Source organism: Nelumbo nucifera, chromosome 3 (assembly GCF_055504915.1).
Source record: "Nelumbo nucifera cultivar China Antique chromosome 3, China Antique-T2T, whole genome shotgun sequence".
Classification (NCBI taxonomy): Eukaryota; Viridiplantae; Streptophyta; class Magnoliopsida; order Proteales; family Nelumbonaceae; genus Nelumbo; species Nelumbo nucifera.
In genome coordinates, this window is record NC_142651.1 from 32,231,684 (window position 1) to 32,248,754 (window position 17,071).

A 17,071-nucleotide genomic window follows, 5' to 3' on the forward strand; every position below is an offset into this window, starting at 1 on the left:
ACTTCAAGTTGGCTTTTTTTTTTTTAAAGTACTTGAAGAAGTACTCCAAAAAAATGGGATGAACCAGTCCTTGATAATTTTTTATAATACCTAAAATACCCCCACACTCATTCTCTCATTTTTCTCTCCCTCTCTTCTCAAAAAAAATGGGACGAACCGGTCCTTGATAATTTTTTATAATGCCTAAAATACCCCACGCTCATTCTCTCATTTTTCTCTCCCTCTCTCTCCTTGTCTCTATCTCTCCGCCAACTCGAGAACATAATACACGACTGTGCACCTCCTTCCACCTCTTAACACTCAACACACAAGGGCGACGATTGTTTTGTCGGGTAATTTGGGGAACTCGTTGGTTTTCGTGATTGTTTATTGGAGAGATCAGAACAGAGGTCAGCATCGCAATGTAAGTCGTCCGGATTTACATAAATGATATCTTGATCGATTGTTTGATGCTACAAACAGAAAATCTAGGTGAATTTGGTGTGTTCCGCTGATATGGATCAGGGAGTAGAGTGCGCAAGGGCGAAATGGTCGAGTCTGATTCCTCCTTCCATGCGTGAATGGATTGGCGACAACTTCTGCAACTTGTTCGATTCAAGGTTTGTGGAACAAAGGAAGTCTTGGTCTGCTATTGGAATAATAGGAGTGGAAAATACCACTGAGAAATGGACAGGAGAAGGGAAATTACACTGAAGATGATGAACCTATCGCCAGATTAGTAAGTTTTCAAGGGAATAACAGGAGTGGAAAATAATAATAATAGTATTATTATTATTATTATTATTAATTGGGTCCACATGGCGATTCATGTGTGAGTCTACGTGGGCTCTCAATTGTCATGAGGTGGTGTCTACATGGACTCAAAGTATGTCAAGTGAGGGTTAAAATTGTCATTTGTGTCAATATAAACACTTATGGGGAAAGTAGCTTACCAAACATCCCCACCTCAATAAGTGATTAAAAACATATATAATAAATGAAGTGAAAAGTAGGTTACCAAACAACCTTAAGTGGTTATTAAAATAAGTACTTCTTTTAACAAGTACTTAATCATCAAACAGGGCCTAACACCCTTGACACAAATCACATCACCTGAACCAACACAATCAGTTCGGTTCAATCGGTTAAACCCTACCCACTGATAGACTTGTTCATGGGTCGGGCCGGGCCGGGCCGGGCTCGGGCCGGGCTCGGGCCAAGCTTTCACTTGTCATTAAGGGAAATATGCTAGGCCCGAGCCCGAGCCCGGCCTGACCAACAGGCCTATAACTTGGGTCCGAGCCCGACCCTGATAAAAAGCCTGAAGCCCGATCTAATAAAAAAAACAAATTTCCCTATTCAAATTAGAATTAAAAATTCAGATAGTTCTTTTTCCTATTTAAATGAACAATGGGCCTACAAGATCATTTTTTTCTCCTTTCTTTTATGTTTTAAAACATAATTTTACATTCTTAAATCAAAAAATTTATTCAAATGAACATAATCACATTACTCACTTTAAGTCTAATATTAGGTCGGGTCGGGCCGGGCTATTTTGATAAAACCCGAGCGCGGCTCGAATTTATTGCGGGCCGGGCTTTTTGGCCCGAATTTAAGCCTACGGGCCTATAACCACGTTCAAGCCCGTCCGGGGGCCGGGGCAGGCCGGGCCGGCCCGTCAGGCCACCCGGTCCATGAACAGGTCTACCCACTGACATCGCTTTTCACCCAAAAAAAAAAAAGAATTGTAAAATCCTTGGCCCGTATTTCTTATTTGAGAAATGAAAGAAGGCGCCGTCTCCGAATGCTTTTGAATTATAAAATTTCTTCCATTTGTTTCTCTCTTCGCCATCTTCTCAAATCCTTCTCTCTCTGCCTGTGCCTGGGCGTCGCTCGTCGAAGTGCAAGTTTGAGGATAGTGCCTCTTGAGTTCTGCCATGGATCTAGATCTGTGGATTTCAAAGGTTAAAGAAGGGCAACATTTAACGGAAGACGAGCTTCAGCTTTTGTGCGAATATGTAAGTTTTTAACATCGTCTTTTCTAGGTTTTTTCTCGATGCTCGTATGTGATTTAGTCGTTTAGGGATTAGAGGCCTTTTTGTTCATGGATTAAATAGGAATCCGTGAATAGCTTAAAATATTATGTTTTGGAATTGTGAATTTTGTAGTTCCCATGGTGTATAATGTAGCTCTTTCTTTCAGTTTTTTTCACTAGGGTTGAAATATGCCTTTTCCGTTGAAACCCCACTTCCAGTCTTCGCCTTCAAAAGTGTAATCACGTTCTTGACGTGTGGCAAAAACAAAACCTTAATTGATTTCCTATTGCTAATATTGGAGCTTGGTGGTCTTTTCAAAAGACTATTAATAGTGGCAATAGATGCTCTTGAAAGCAGAGAGCGTGTCGGTACCGTTTGACAGTGTCTCCGTGGCATGAAGTATATGGAAGATTGAGGTTCTAGAATAATTAAAATGTATCTTCTGTTTTTGCACAATCTTGAACGGTACAACAATTGTAAAATAGCGCTTAACTTTCATCAGCTAACTTAGGAAACTACCAATCAATGACTCCTTCCTATTTTTTGTTATGTAACTCTGGAGAAATGTATGGAGGTTTTTCCTGCATTGATTTTTTTTTTTGTTCTTGAGAGCTAAGGGGCAGGTCCAAATTTGTCTTCACCTACTTTTAATGGTTCCTATTTCAGAGATCAGTTTAATTCATAATTGTTCATATTGGCAAATACCTTCTTAGATTCTTAGTCGTTCCAGTTTCCTTATTATCATGGTTGCTTTGCTTGGGAGTTCCTTTGGTCTCTCACCCTCTCTGTCATTTTGTGGAAGGGTTATTGCTGGGTATATTAGGCTGTGTTTGGTAAGAGTTTAAGCAGTGAATATACTGGCATGAATGCAAATTTGTTCAAATAGAAGGATACAAACTTGGTTTGGTTTTGCACTGATAAATTTACAGTGTCATGTTTGGTTGTGATAGAAGCCAACCTATTTTACATTGGTGAACTTTGAGCGCAAAGTTTGCTTCCAATTCGTTCCCATTTTAAATGCAAAAACAGTTGAAAAAAAAAAGAAATTTACTTTCATTGTCAGTACAAAAACATACTCTTACCAATCACCTGCAAAACTGAACCAAAGTGCAAATTCGTTTCCGTTCTGCATTTGCACTCTTACCTAATACAGCCTTAGGCTCCATTTGGAAGGAGTACAAATACAAATGTGTAGAGCGCTAAACCTTGCATTTTGTATTATTTGTATGTAATTGTACTGTACATATTTGTATTTGTACTCCTTCCAAACTGAGCCCTATGTACAGTCTATCATTATTCTTTATCATGACATTTTATTACTTGTTTTTCTAATATTCCTGTGTTATTCTTGGGTGTGTCCTTTTTATGTTGACATATGAATGATGCCCTTTGTAGGTGAAAGAGATCTTAATTGAGGAGTCAAATGTCCAGCCAGTTAATAGCCCAGTTACTGTTTGTGGTGATATTCATGGCCAGTTTCATGATCTAATGAAACTCTTTCAGACAGGAGGTCATGTACCAGAGACAAATTACATATTTATGGTAAACTTTAAATGCTTGCTTCTTTTAACTCTAATTTTGTAACTTGTTTTTGTCACATGTTATTATGCACTTATTTCTGTAGACTTCAAGTCTTCCTAAATCATTGGCAGGGAGATTTTGTTGATCGTGGCTACAACAGTCTAGAAGTTTTTACAATTCTTTTGCTTCTCAAAGCAAGGTATGTACAATATATAACTATTAATTATATGAATGATACAAATAGCATTCCTCTGTCTTTGTCCTGGTTTTTTGTCTTAACGTCTGTTGCATTCTTACTCTGTCAAAGCATAATGCAACTTCCTATAACCGTAACTTAAATATTATATGTGTTTATAGATGTTCTTCCCTTCTATCTATAACTTGGATACCTTGATAAAGAAATCATAGCATATTCGATAATATTTGGAGATCTTTCTACCCCTTTCTTTCTGTTTCTCATTTTGAACTTTAGGACTCTACTGTTATGCTAAAGTCAATTCCACAATCCCTCTCAAGCTGGTCAGTTCATGTTATATAATCCCAGCTTGCTACAAATAAAGTCAGCCAGAGGTAGATTTATGGACTGTGAATAGGTCAGCAAGCTGATTCCCCAAGTTGACACGGGGAGTGCTAATGTCTTTATCAAGCACTCATGGGTAGTTTCACTGGTATCCCCAGCTCCTGTAGAAAGGTCTTTAGCCATATGGCTCATATTAGCTGACATGTGGTATGATTCATAGCCTAGTACTAAGCTTCAGCATTTGATTTGTCACTACACTTGTTTCTCACTCTTTAGGTAACCAGATTACTCCCTAAAAAAGTGCAACAACCTGTAGACAATTGTCCATCCTGAAGGTGATCCAGCTTAATCAACCTTTGTAAATACTGTAATACTAAAACTTCCATGGTCCTTATACAACAATCCATGATCTGGTGACCCTTTTAGATACTTTAATATATGATAAACAACTTCCAAGTGTGGAGTGGTGCATCCAGAACCTGGTTAGTTACACTTGCTGCAAATGAGATGTCAGGACAAGTAATTGAAGGTAGTTTAGTTTTCCAACTAAATATTTGCACTCACCATGGTTGCAAGGTGCTAACCAGCTGCTTGGTAAGGTCTCCTTCTGGTTGTAGCGGAGACTTGGGGATTGAATCCCGCCTGCACCTGGGTTGGGGGATGGACTGCCCCTCATTGTGTAGCCCTAAAAAATTGCACTCACCATGGTCATTGATCAATTTCCCTTAATCTACAACCAACTTCATAATAGGATCCATAGGTGTAGGACATGGTTTGAACTCCAATGTGTAAAGATTATAATGGTTATAGAGAGAATGATGGAGACACCAGCCCTACTCTATTTTAATCTTCTTCTTCTTCCTCCTCTCTCTGTCTCCCCTTTTCTTTCCTCCTTTTTGTTCTTTGTTTCTGATCTATGATTGAAAACATGGTATCAGAGCAAAAATAAACTCTCAGATCTTTCTGTTTGTAGCAGAAAAAATAAGCATCAGATCAGATCCTCATTCCTTTCTTTTTCTTTCTTGTGTATTTGTTCTTGGTAGTTCAGAAATATTGAACCAATCAGCCAAAGAAGATTTTTTAAATATTATTTTTGATGTTTTAGTTTTCCATTTCTTGGTCAAAATAACCAAGATTTAGGTTGGGCAGTTAAGAAGCATGTCCAGAAAATGAATTTGGCAGAAAAGTAAATGCTTAGATGGGTGAATGGTAAAACTAGAAATGATAAGTTTAGAAATGAAATCATATAAAGGAACCTAGGAGTAGCCCCAGTAGGTGATAAAATGAGAGAAAGTAGTTTGAGTTGGTTTGGTCCTGTGCATAGAAGACCATCTACAGCACCTATTAGAAAAAAAGTGATCTATTACAAGGTGAGGGGGCTAGAAGAGCTAGGGGCAGACCGAAAAGGTTTTGGGTGGAAGTAATAAGAAATTATTTAAGTGCTCGTGATTTAATGATGGATATGGCACTGAACAGAACGAAATGCCAAAACAGGATTCATGTAGTCAATCCAAGGCTTAGATGATGATGACGATAATGATGAGGATGGTGGTGGTCAAAACAATCAAGATCCATTCTTTGTGATAAGCATGGACTTCCTGATCCTCTATGAAGATGTTAGAACATCTACTATTCAGATTGAGCAGATTGTGAGGTTTGAATTTTTTATTTCAGATTTGAGCATGCAGATATAACATATCAGGTATACCAGATGTGTATGGTTCCTAAGAGAAGTGGGACCAAGAGAACTTGATAGTAATGTCATGATTGCTAGACTCTATGCAACTAAGATGGGCTTTCAACCTTTCAACTCTAACTACCTAGTGGATTCTTAATAGTATAAACTCAATAGAACCCAACACATTTCTTACCTTGGTGGAAGAGGTACAAGTTCTCAGGTGCCATTTTTGTTTAAGGCTGTTATTTCCATTGTTATTGTCAAACTTGGGTTAGATATTGCTTCTTGAATAGACTTGGGAATAGAGGTCAATGGAAAAGAGGATATAAAACTACAAACTCCAATACACAACTCTAGATGCTTAGGAGAAAACTCAAGAGGTGGATCCACAGACGCAAAAGGTCTTGATTGAGAAGCAATATTATTTCTCCATCTTGTATAAACTTAAAGTAATGGGTGGCTTAGGGGCTAGGTCTATAGTTCGAGAGGTAGGAGGGATGGACAAAGGCAAAGAGGAACTAAGTAACCATGGAGCCTTCATCCGGAAAATATGGTTTGACAATATAGTTTGGGACAATAACACCTGTACCCCTCTTCATTCCCTCTACACATTCATTGGCTATTAGGATTTGATCAATTATTTGTCTCCCTTGAACAAAAGCTCCATGAAACTAGCTGATGAGGGATGGAAGTACTGCTTTAATCCTCAATGACAAAACTTTAGCAATTATTTTATAGATATTTTCCATCAAACTAATGGGATGGAAATCCTTGGGTTGGCTAGCATTGGATTTTTTTTTTTGGAATTAGAGCCAAGAAAGTTGCATTAACTCCAGGGTTGACAGCGTGTGTTTGAGAAATCCTTGGGTTGGCTAGCATCAAATTTTTTTTTGGAATTAGAGACAAGAAAGTTGCATTAACTCCAGGGTTGACAGTGTGTGTGTTTGAGAATTCCTTAAAGACTTCGAAGTTCCAAGAGCTCATCTTTCACTGCTTCCCAACAATCCTAATAGAAAGCCATTGTAAATTCATCTGGACTCGGTGCTTTAGTTTTGTCCATTGAAAAGATTGCCTTTTTTATCTTCTCATCCTCAAAATCCCTTTCTAGCCATCTTGCTGCTTCCTCTTCTAATAAGGGCCACTCTAACCCTTCTACATTCAATCTTTCACCCAAAGATCTTCTGCAAAAGGATTTGAAGTGATCTACAAATGTCCTGGCTATCTCATCTTGGTTAGAGGGGCTGACGTACCCATTAACAAGTAAAATTTGCTTAGATGAGGAAATGTAGGGACTAAAATGAGAAGTAAATATTGAGTACCTGTCATGTCATGTGATTGGAAGGTCCAGAGTTAATAGCGCAAGGGGCAAATTATGTAGAGACAAGACAGGTTGAATCAATACGTGACTGGCTAAAGTAGTAGTGGACAAACTCACAAACAGGCTTGGGAATTAGATCAGGCTTACATATTCCTTCGAAATATTCACTTAATCACTCTGTTAGTAGCTGGAAAATGTTGTTTTGGGTGTTACTAGGTATTGTACTAGCAACACTTCCCTCTTGATATGTAACATGATTAAAATATCTATATGACATGCCATTAAGTTATATGATAAAACTTCACAGTATGTCCTTAGCAAAGTGAGAATATAATCTAAACACTATTCAAATCATGAGGACAATTGGGAGGTGGTAACTAGATGTAAAAAGCTAGGAGGTCTTGGGATTGGGAATATTAGGAAAAGGAACATGGCATTGTTGGGGAAATGGTTATGGAGGTTTCCATTGGAAGAAGACAAATTGTGGACAAAGATTGTGGCTAGCATACATGGGCTGGAAGACAATGGTTGGGAACCTAGAATTATGGCAAGGTCTACAACTGCCTCTCCTTGGAAAGCCATTCATGATTTGCTTTCAGTTTTCTCCCCTTGGATCAGGTATGGTCTTAACTCCGGTAATAGAATAAAATTTTGGGAGCACCATTGGGTTGGGAACTCACCTTTGATGGACCAATTTCCCTCTTTGTATGCTCTGTCAGATTTGAAAAACGAACCCATATCATCCTTCTTAAGCCCTTCAGAATCTTCTTCTAGTTTTGGGTGGAACCTAGGCCTGAGAAGGGCAATTAGGGATACAGATTTGGGCTGCATCATGTCTTTGTTAGGCATCCTTGAAAATGCCTTCTTGAACCCTAATAAGGAGGACACCAGATTTTGGACCCCTTCCTCCTCAGGTACTTTCTCTTGTGCTTCGTTTTTTGAGACATTAACTCAGCCTTTTGAGCCTATTAAAGAAATTTGGAGTAAGCCCATTCCTCCTCGGGTTGGTAGTTTTTGTTGGGAAACTTTCTTGGAAAGAATTAACACAAATGACCTACTTCAGAAAAAGAGACCCAATTCTTGTTTACTTCCTAATAGGTGTGTTCTCTGTAAAGCTGATGGGAAAATTGGTTACCACCTTATGGTTACTTGTTCGGTCGCTAAAACAGTATGGGAGTGGCTTCTTTACTTCCTAATAGGTGTGCTCTCTGTAAAGCTGATGGGGAAATTGGTTACCACCTTATGGTTATTTGTTCGGTTGCTAAAACAGTATAGGAGTGGGTTTTTTCCTTCTTTGAGTGTATTTGGATTCCCCTTGGGAGCGTCCAAAGATTGTTCTCTTCATTTTTCAGATGGCTGAAGAAGAGAGGGAAGATTATGTGGAGAAACATTAGGGCAGCAGTGTGTTGGTCCCTATGGGAAGAAAGAAACTCACGAATCTTTTTAGACAAGGAAAGAACCCTTGAAAACTTATTAGATCTAATACTATTAAGGGTAACCCGCTGGCTGAAAACTATAGAGATGTTCTTAGGTTATTCTGTGGCTGGTTTGGTAAGAAATTGGAAAGAGATAGCTACCTCTGCCCTATGTAAGAGGACTCGTAGCCCCTCTTGGTCCCGTCCTCCCTCTGGGTTCATAAAACTGAATTTTGATGGTAGTTGCTTAAGGAATCCAGGGCCTTTTGGGATTGGGGGAGTGTTCAGGAATGATGATGGGGTTATTACTGCCATGTTCTCAGGCCCAATTGGAGGAGACTCTCTTGGGGCTGAGATTCTTGTAGACCTGGAAGGTATCCAAAGAGCAAGAGATTTGAACATTAGACGTTTGGTCCTTGAAGGTGACACAGAGGTGGCTAAAGGAAGAAGACAGTGGTTTGTGGAGTTATAACAATGAGAAGAAAAAATTCAAATGGCTGAGTAGGATATTGTAATGCACTACAGCAGGGTGAAGAGGACTGCTAACTCATTTGCTGATGGGTTAGCCAAGCAAAGGGTGAATAGGGAATCTATATTTTGGGCTAATTTTTAACTTTCTTCCAATGTATTCTGTTGGTGAGGAGTTAAGACATTTTACCTCCCCCCTTTTGTACTTAAAGTTTCACATAGTTTCACATCATTAATAAAGTTTCTTGATACTGATAAAAAAAAAAGATAATTGATGGTGTGCTCTTCTCTCTTGCAACATGTGCAATATTGAGTATTCCTTCCATGGTCATGTCCTCCAAAGATTTTTCCATCACATCCACTATGTATATTTCTTCTACCTCCAAGTAAAACCCCATGACCACACCATGTCCAGCTCCCCCTATAATGGCAAGTGTTGAATAGTTAGACGTTCTAGTATGCTCAGATTTAGACAAGGGTGAATTGTGGACTGCCCAATTCAAATTGGATCTGAAAACATTGCTTTAATATGACCTTTATTCCTAAAAGCCTTTTCCAACTCCAGGATCCAGATTTCTATTTTCCATAGCTGCTTCCATCAAAATTGAACTTAATGAAGCCTTCCTGAGGTGGGGTCAAAGCACTATTGGCAACCTAGGTACTATTTGAAATGTTGTCCTTCCTGTGATGTTATCTGTTTCTGACATTTGCATTTCAAGAAGACATTCCAAAATATAACTCGTTTTTATTTCTTGAAGAAGAAATATTGCAACTGTATGATTTCTCAATTTTATATTTGACAAGAGAAATGTAAAGAGGTTGCACATTCTGATTTCTGTGTTCTGTGTTTCTTAATAGATATCCTGCTAACATAACTCTTTTGCGTGGAAACCATGAGAGCAGGCAACTAACTCAGGTATGCTTTCATATTATGCTATAGGTATAAGGTTTTGCATTATTGAACTGGCTCTTTATGGAGGAAATTTAAGATACCCATCTGGTAGTTTGTGTGGACAATTCACCAACTGAATGACACACGCAGGACGGTGAGAACTACCATCTGTTGGTCCCAATTAGGATAATCAAAGATTATCCAAAATGGTTGGTCCTGTCTTAACAATCTGAAATACTGCATTCTTTGGTACGATAAAGCATCTGCTTGATATATTGGATGGTTAGAATCATCTATTGGGTCAGGTTTTGCTGAGAAGATCTTTGAAGTGTGAGATCATGAAGGTGGGTTCTGTTCTCTTGCAAGTGAGCTACATTTAATGCTAACCCTTTGGTAGACTGTGTTATTATCTACCTGGAATATGTGTCTGTGTGTCCTGAAGTTGAGCATATTTTTCCATTAGACTATTGTGGCATGTTCAGAAACTTGCCAAGTATTTCCAATTTATAGAGGATTTTTTTCAATGTTTCTGTTGTTTTTGGTTGCTTACTTTGTTCAATAGTAAGTTTTTGCTATGATGGTTGTAATTTTATTAGTAAATTATGGGCGGTGTTGTTTGGTGTGATGATATGGGTGATTGTGTGGCTCAGGTCTTTGTAGGGATGCAGAGTGGATTCAAGTCAATTCGTTTTGAATTCAAATTTGATTTTGTTTAAGCAGGATTTGGATATCCATTTTTCTATAATCAGATTGAATCAGATTTGAAAATGCAATCTGTTTATTAGTTGGATTGAATTCGGGCATTGCTTGGTCATTGTCATAAACTGGCATGGCGTGGTCGCACTTGGAGAATAGAGGGGCAAAGTGGCAAAGGTTTTGGAAGTTGTTTAGGTTACTAAGCTCAAACTGATTGTTGGGTAAAAGGATAGGAAAATCTTCAAATATGTAAATTTATATTGGTAAAAAAGTTCTGAATAATTTTGGCGTTTTTTTTGGTATTTAGAGACAAGTTTCAGTGGGTTACTTCCAAGTTAATAGCTTAGTGTATGATGTCGAGAGAGATGTTTCTTTTTTCTTTTTTTGATTAATAAGTGATTCATTAATTTAACTTAAAAAATATTACAAATTAGTGCTGGTACAGAATTATGATAATCAGCCCTTTTATAATCTTCTAGCAAACCCAATTGCAATTCTTCCCAAAAAAATTGTTCCCTATACACCCCTTGCTTGCCAATGAGTCAGCCATTCCATTTGCAGTTCTCTTCACCCATCTAAATGTGGCCCCCATCTCCCTTGCTAAACTCTTAGTCTCTCTTATGATTTGCCTGTGGATCCACACCCCTGGATTGGTGTCACTCATCCATGAGATTACCAGCTTTGAATCCCCCTCCATCTCTACATGTTGAATGCCGAGTTGTTTTGTAAACTTCATTCCTTGAAGCACTGCCATCACTTCAGCTCTTGGGTAATTCCCAACTCCAACTGGGCCTGAGAATAAAGCCACCACTTTGCCTTCTGTATCCGTAAGCATGCCTCCAATTCTTGACAGGCCTGAGTTCCTAATGAACTGTCATCAAAGTTGAGCATCAGTCTGTAATTTGAAGGAGGCTTCCATTCCATAATAACTTTATTTCCAATCGTGGAGGAATTTGCTACTTTGTTCCAATCCCTCAGAATGTCATCTACTGATATCAAATAAAATGCTTCCATAGAAGCATTTGGAGTTGAAAAACAACAAGAAGTAGGAATGCTTTACTCCCACATCCATAGAAGATAAACCCCTTAAACACAGAAAGAACATGTGGATACACACAAACCTAAATTGTTGGGATTGCTATCCATAAAGATTAGGAACATGGATGCAATATATTTCCACTCCTAACTCTCTGAACTGCAGTTTAGAGAAGAAATGCGTTTGTATTACCATGGGCCTAATTACTAAGGTGGCATTTGGTTTGTTTTAATGGAATATTTCTGGTGTTCTTGGAACAGAAAATCAACTATATTGTTTTCCGAGGAACCCCAACAATATTTCTGTGGAATGACAACATTTTGTGTGTGCGTGTGGGTGTGACTGTGCATGTGCGTGTATGAAAAAAGGTATGATGAAAAGGAGCCTCCCAGAAAATGTCTTTATCACCTAGCCCATCTGGAATGGGGGGTGTAATAAGAGACAAGAATGGGACTTTAAATGCTTTGTATTCCGGTCCGATAGTGGAGCAGTGATTTAAAAGGCGTGCCTAGGCGCACAGGTGAGGCACATTTTAGGGTAGGCGCCTTGCCCAGGTCCTAGGCGCAGCACTTTCAAAAGGCGCATGGCTGGTGTGCGTAGGCGTGCACTTGATGTGCCTTGTGCCTTGGCCCAGGCGTGCGCCTTTTGAAAATTGCATGCTTTTTTGTTTTTTCTGACCCTAGAGGCTGGGCTGGGGGCTCTGCCCCCAGACCCTTGACCATGCCCCTCGAGGCAAGCCCAAACAAGTCCATTTACTGGAGCTCTAAGAACCCCCTATTTGTTAATGTTGTTCATTCATTTATCTTAATAAAATATCTTCTTAAAAGCCAATTAAAATTATAAAATCATTATTTTTTGTGTGAGAATTAAGAACTTAAGACCCTAACATGGACTTGTTTGGACTTGCATCAAGGGGCGTGGCACAAAAGCGACCCGTAGAATCAGGAATGTAATATGTTTTACATCACATTAGCTACTTGAAGTAATGCAATTGAGGAAAAAAAGAGATTGTGGCCTGTACATGCTTGAAAATGTTTTATATGTTTGATTTTATTTTTAATTTTTCATTTGAATATGCTTTACATGTTATGTTTATGTATTTTAATTTTAGATAATAGGTTTTTTAAACCATTAATTTTAAAATTTAAGTTGATATTTCTTATTAATATTATTTTTGATATTTTTTTGCATTTTTTGAATTTTCTGACTTTTTTTTTTTGCATTTTTTATGTATCAGCTAATAACCACTTTTGTATTTTTGCACCTTGCGCCTCAGGCGCATATTGGCCCTTGTGCTTTTTTTGCCCCTTGCACTTTTAAAACATGGGGGTGAAGTTGAAGGCAGCAGTTGTTGGGGTGTAAAAAGCAAAGGAAATGGAGATCAACAAACTGGTCATTGAATGAGATTCTAAAGTGGTTATTAGCTGGTTATTGAAGAGCATTGCAGCAAACTGGATCTACAGAAATGAAATAAGATGGTTTGACTGGCATTCCAAAGATATGCAATTGGAAATACAATTGGTACAAAGATCAGCTGGCAGTTTGGCTGATGGGTTAGCAAAGGAAGGGGTTACTAGACAAGAAATGTTTTGGGCTTAGTTGTAATTAAGTATGACTCAGGGTGAGATGGCAGGGACTATGCTCAAGTTTTCTAACTGATTTGTTAACTCACACTCTTGTACTTGCATTTATCCTAAGTAATAAAATCTGTTTTCTGTTGGCGATAAAAAAATGCCTTGTCACCTAGGCACATGCCTAGGCATTGCCTTGATAATTATGATGACAATTGGTGAGATTAATCCAAATATTGGTGTTACTATATATGTTCCTTTAAACTCTTGCTTCACACTGACCATGTGGAAACATCACTTAATTCTGTACTTGGTTCAATACTTCACATTTTTATTTAGGCATTAATTATACCTGAAAGATGCCACTTAGCAAGGAGGGAAATGGTACTGTTGGTTTTCCGTGTATTGGTTTGACTGATGTTGGAGCTTGGTTGCACAATTAGCATTGATTTGGGTTTAGACTGTCTAAACATTTGCCAGCATCTAGCTGTTAGTGCCATGCATTGATTCTGTTAGTTTGAGTTTGTTAATTGGGTATGAACACCATGCCGTAATGTAAAACAAAAATAGAAGGTTTTCCTTAGATAAGAAAGTGTTGGTTGAGCTGAATAGATCTATCATGTCATCCACATTACTGTATTCCCCGTCTCATCTTCAGCAACAGAAGAATAGACTTGTTATGGTCAGTCTGTTGCTGAACCATTAACATAGTGTGCCTAGGTTCTCTCTCTCTCTCTCTTTCTCTCTCACACACACACATTCTATTGGTCTTTGCTGAACCATTAACATAGTGTGCCTAGGTTCTCTCTCTCTCTCTTTCTCTCTCACACACACACACACATTCTATTGGTCTTTGGTAAATTTAAAACCTCATCTAAATCCTTCAATTGAGGTAAGGGACTAATTGATTAACCTATCTATAAGATGCTTACTGGTGTATTATATCTACATTTGCTAGGTATATGGCTTTTATGATGAATGCCAGAGGAAGTATGGGAATGCTAATGCCTGGCGATTCTGCACTGATGTTTTTGACTACCTGACACTTTCAGCAATTATAGATGGAACTGTACAATCCCTTCTTTTCATTCTTATGCCTGGATTTTTCTCTTTTTCTTGGTTTTCTGATTTGCATTTTGCTCATCAGTTCCTTTTTACTTCTACTCGTTCAGGTTCTTTGTGTCCATGGTGGTCTTTCTCCTGATGTTCGAACAATTGACCAGGTTTATAATTTGCTCCTTTTCTTGATCTTTCTGATCACATGTTAAAATTTCTTCCTGGTCATATCTAATGCAAGATCTTGGCATTCTGGTTACTAATTATTTTGGTGGACTTTTCTCTTCCATTTATTTCATGTATTTGTTATACCATGCAAAAGAAATCAATTTACTAGGGGGACATGGGATCATTGTCTGCTGTACTCTACCCAGGATACAAGATTGATTTGACACTTGGTGATCAGAAATGGAAAAGAAAAAGTATCTATTACTTCATTTCATGAATTCTCTAGTATCCCTTGGATGATCTGTGATTTTATGCACAACTGCACATACCTTTTTTTCGTAGACAATTGTCTCCCCTTTCATCCACTCCCCACCACCCCAAAGAAATAGAATTTCTGGGGAATCAGTTTCTTCTTGTGATACAGAGTTGGTATTAGCTCTTCACAGTTCCATGTGTTTTTTTACTTTGACAGATAAGGGTTATTGAACGTAATTGCGAAATTCCTCATGAGGGGCCTTTCTGTGATCTCATGTGGAGTGACCCTGAAGAGATTGAAACCTGGGCAGTCAGCCCACGTGGTGCTGGCTGGCTTTTTGGATCAAGGGTTACATCTGAGGTAAATAAACATATTCCCAACTTCCAAGATCCAAATCACCTGTGCCTTTTATTACAGTTTCATTTCTTCTGCAGTTCAATCACATAAATAACCTCGATCTGGTTTGTCGAGCCCACCAACTTGTACAAGAAGGTCTCAAGTACATGTTTCAGGACAAAGGCCTTGTAACCGTGAGTTGAATTCTTTTATAACTTGCCATGTTTCACTTGCAATCTTATTAACCTTAAATTCTTGCAATTGCTGCCTCCTCCTCACTTTTGTTTAACATCATAATGGCTAATGAGCATTTTGTTTCTTTTTGCAGGTTTGGTCTGCACCAAATTATTGTTATCGGTGTGGCAATGTAGCTTCTATTTTGAGCTTCAATGAGAATATGGTATCATATTGTATAACCTTGCAAGCTTTCATTCTATTACTATTACTGTTATGGTTCTATGCATGCTCTAGAATGATTAAATCTACCCTGAACTGCTCTGGCTTTCTTGCTGACCTGGTTTGATCTGGGTTTCATTTGTTGAAACAGTAAGTTTGTTCATGTTCACATCTTGACTGCCCGAGTATGATCGTACTGACAGAACAGCTGAATTAGAAAAGCCATTTAAATTAGGCAATCTGATCCCATATCTGACATGTCAAACAGATCTAAAGGTGGCTTTCTGAAGAGCTGAACTGACCTCTGAACTTTAAAATATTTGCTTTTTAGAGGCCAAAGTGGACTTACCAGTTAATGGAACCTGTTTGAGGTTGTCAACCTTTGGAGTGTATTGGAATGCCCAACACAAGGATTTGGATGGTTCATTCTCTAGGTTTAATGTTTCCCAACTGAGTATGGATTCCTGTCTGCATTTTCAAATGTTAAGAGAGGAAATATAATTCAGCAATAATCCTGATCGCAAAGTAGAAAAAAAGGAAATGAAGAAGGAATAAAAAGCTGTTCAGGAGAAAGGAGAAGACAAAAGAAGGGAGGAGTGGAGGGCTGATTCGAACCTTTCTCTATCCCTTAAGAAATCAAGGGACAGAGAGAGGCACCCTTGGGCGGCTGACCCACTACAGCGAAACAAGGTTCTAAATATCGATACGTATCGGGCAGTATCGGTCCTTTTTTTACTTTTTTGTATTTTTTTTTTAAATCGGTTCAGGGGGGCTAGTTTAAGGCTCATCCACCCCCTGAACCGGTCAGAACCCTGATACACCCTCTGTAGGGGCATATCGGGGTGCTCCCGATACGATACGTATCGGCCTATACGTGCCGGTACTTTGAACCTTGCAGCGAAATAAAGTAGCTAAATAAATAAACAAAACTAAGGCCTGCTGGACCCAATCTCTGTACATTAAGAATTGCCATCCATTAAAGTTCTCTTAATTTGAACCAGACCTATCTACCAAAGAAAAGTTGAACCAGATCCTAAATACTTGTACTCATGGTCTAGTTGCCAATGTTTTATTATATCTTTATTTAATTATTTTTTAACACAGCTAGTCTATACCACTGATGCTCTGTTTATTTATTACTATTATTATTTTTTGGTTAAACTAGGAGAGAGAAGTGAAGTTCTTCACCGAAACAGAGGAGAACAACCAGATGAGAGGTCCCAGGACAGGAGTTTCATATTTCTTATGAGTACCATTTTGTCATCTGTAAAATTATTTGAATAATCTAGCTACTTGTCAGTGGAAAGGAAAGAACTATGAAAGTGAAGGTAGATGATTATTTTTGGCAATTAAAGATTTGCCTGAGCTTCTCTGGTCTTATTGCAGTTTGAATGTGTTGTATATTACAGATTTATTGCTATTATTTCTGCTTAGTGGAAACTTTTTCCTTTTCTAGGCCAGGTTTTTGCTCCAACTGAGATTTTGCCTAGCTAAATGCAGCATGTAATGGAACATTAATTTCATTTGAATCTAATCTATTAGCTTTCTTTGGTGTAAAACGAAATTCATTAATGGCCGTATGGAAACAGTCCAGGCAGGATCGTTACATCCAATATAAAGGCTCAAAATATTGACCCTGAACTGGGTTGAGGGGAAAACAATTCTATCAAAATTTGACAATCAGAATTTTCCAACCAATGTGCTATATATATCGTGGCCTTTGAAGGGA

At 38.3% G+C, this 17,071-nt stretch overlaps 1 protein-coding gene across 1 annotated transcript; it reads left to right on the plus strand.

Moving 5' to 3' along the window:
- Nucleotides 1–1,755: 1,755 nt before the first annotated feature.
- Nucleotides 1,756–16,795, plus strand: LOC104591541 (phytochrome-associated serine/threonine-protein phosphatase). Its single transcript, XM_010250411.3, has 10 exons — nt 1,756–1,997; nt 3,411–3,557; nt 3,668–3,735; nt 9,794–9,851; nt 14,089–14,199; nt 14,303–14,353; nt 14,827–14,970; nt 15,045–15,140; nt 15,275–15,346; nt 16,508–16,795. Exons 1-10 carry the CDS (start codon nt 1,917–1,919, stop codon nt 16,589–16,591), a joined length of 912 nt encoding a protein of 303 aa, XP_010248713.1. The 5' UTR covers nt 1,756–1,916; the 3' UTR covers nt 16,592–16,795.
- Nucleotides 16,796–17,071: the final 276 nt, after the last annotated feature.

What these genes read in the sequence shown, in the direction of transcription:
- LOC104591541 (XM_010250411.3), top strand. Translation starts at nt 1,917, where the DNA reads ATGGATCTAGATCTGTGGATTTCAAAGGTTAAAGAAGGGCAACATTTA. An exon ending in CTTTTGCTTCTCAAAGCAAG is followed by an intron (nt 3,736 to 9,793) that starts GTATGTACAATA and finishes GTTTCTTAATAG; the next exon opens with ATATCCTGCTAACATAACTC. An exon ending in AGGACAAAGGCCTTGTAACC is followed by an intron (nt 15,141 to 15,274) that starts GTGAGTTGAATT and finishes TTCTTTTTGCAG; the next exon opens with GTTTGGTCTGCACCAAATTA.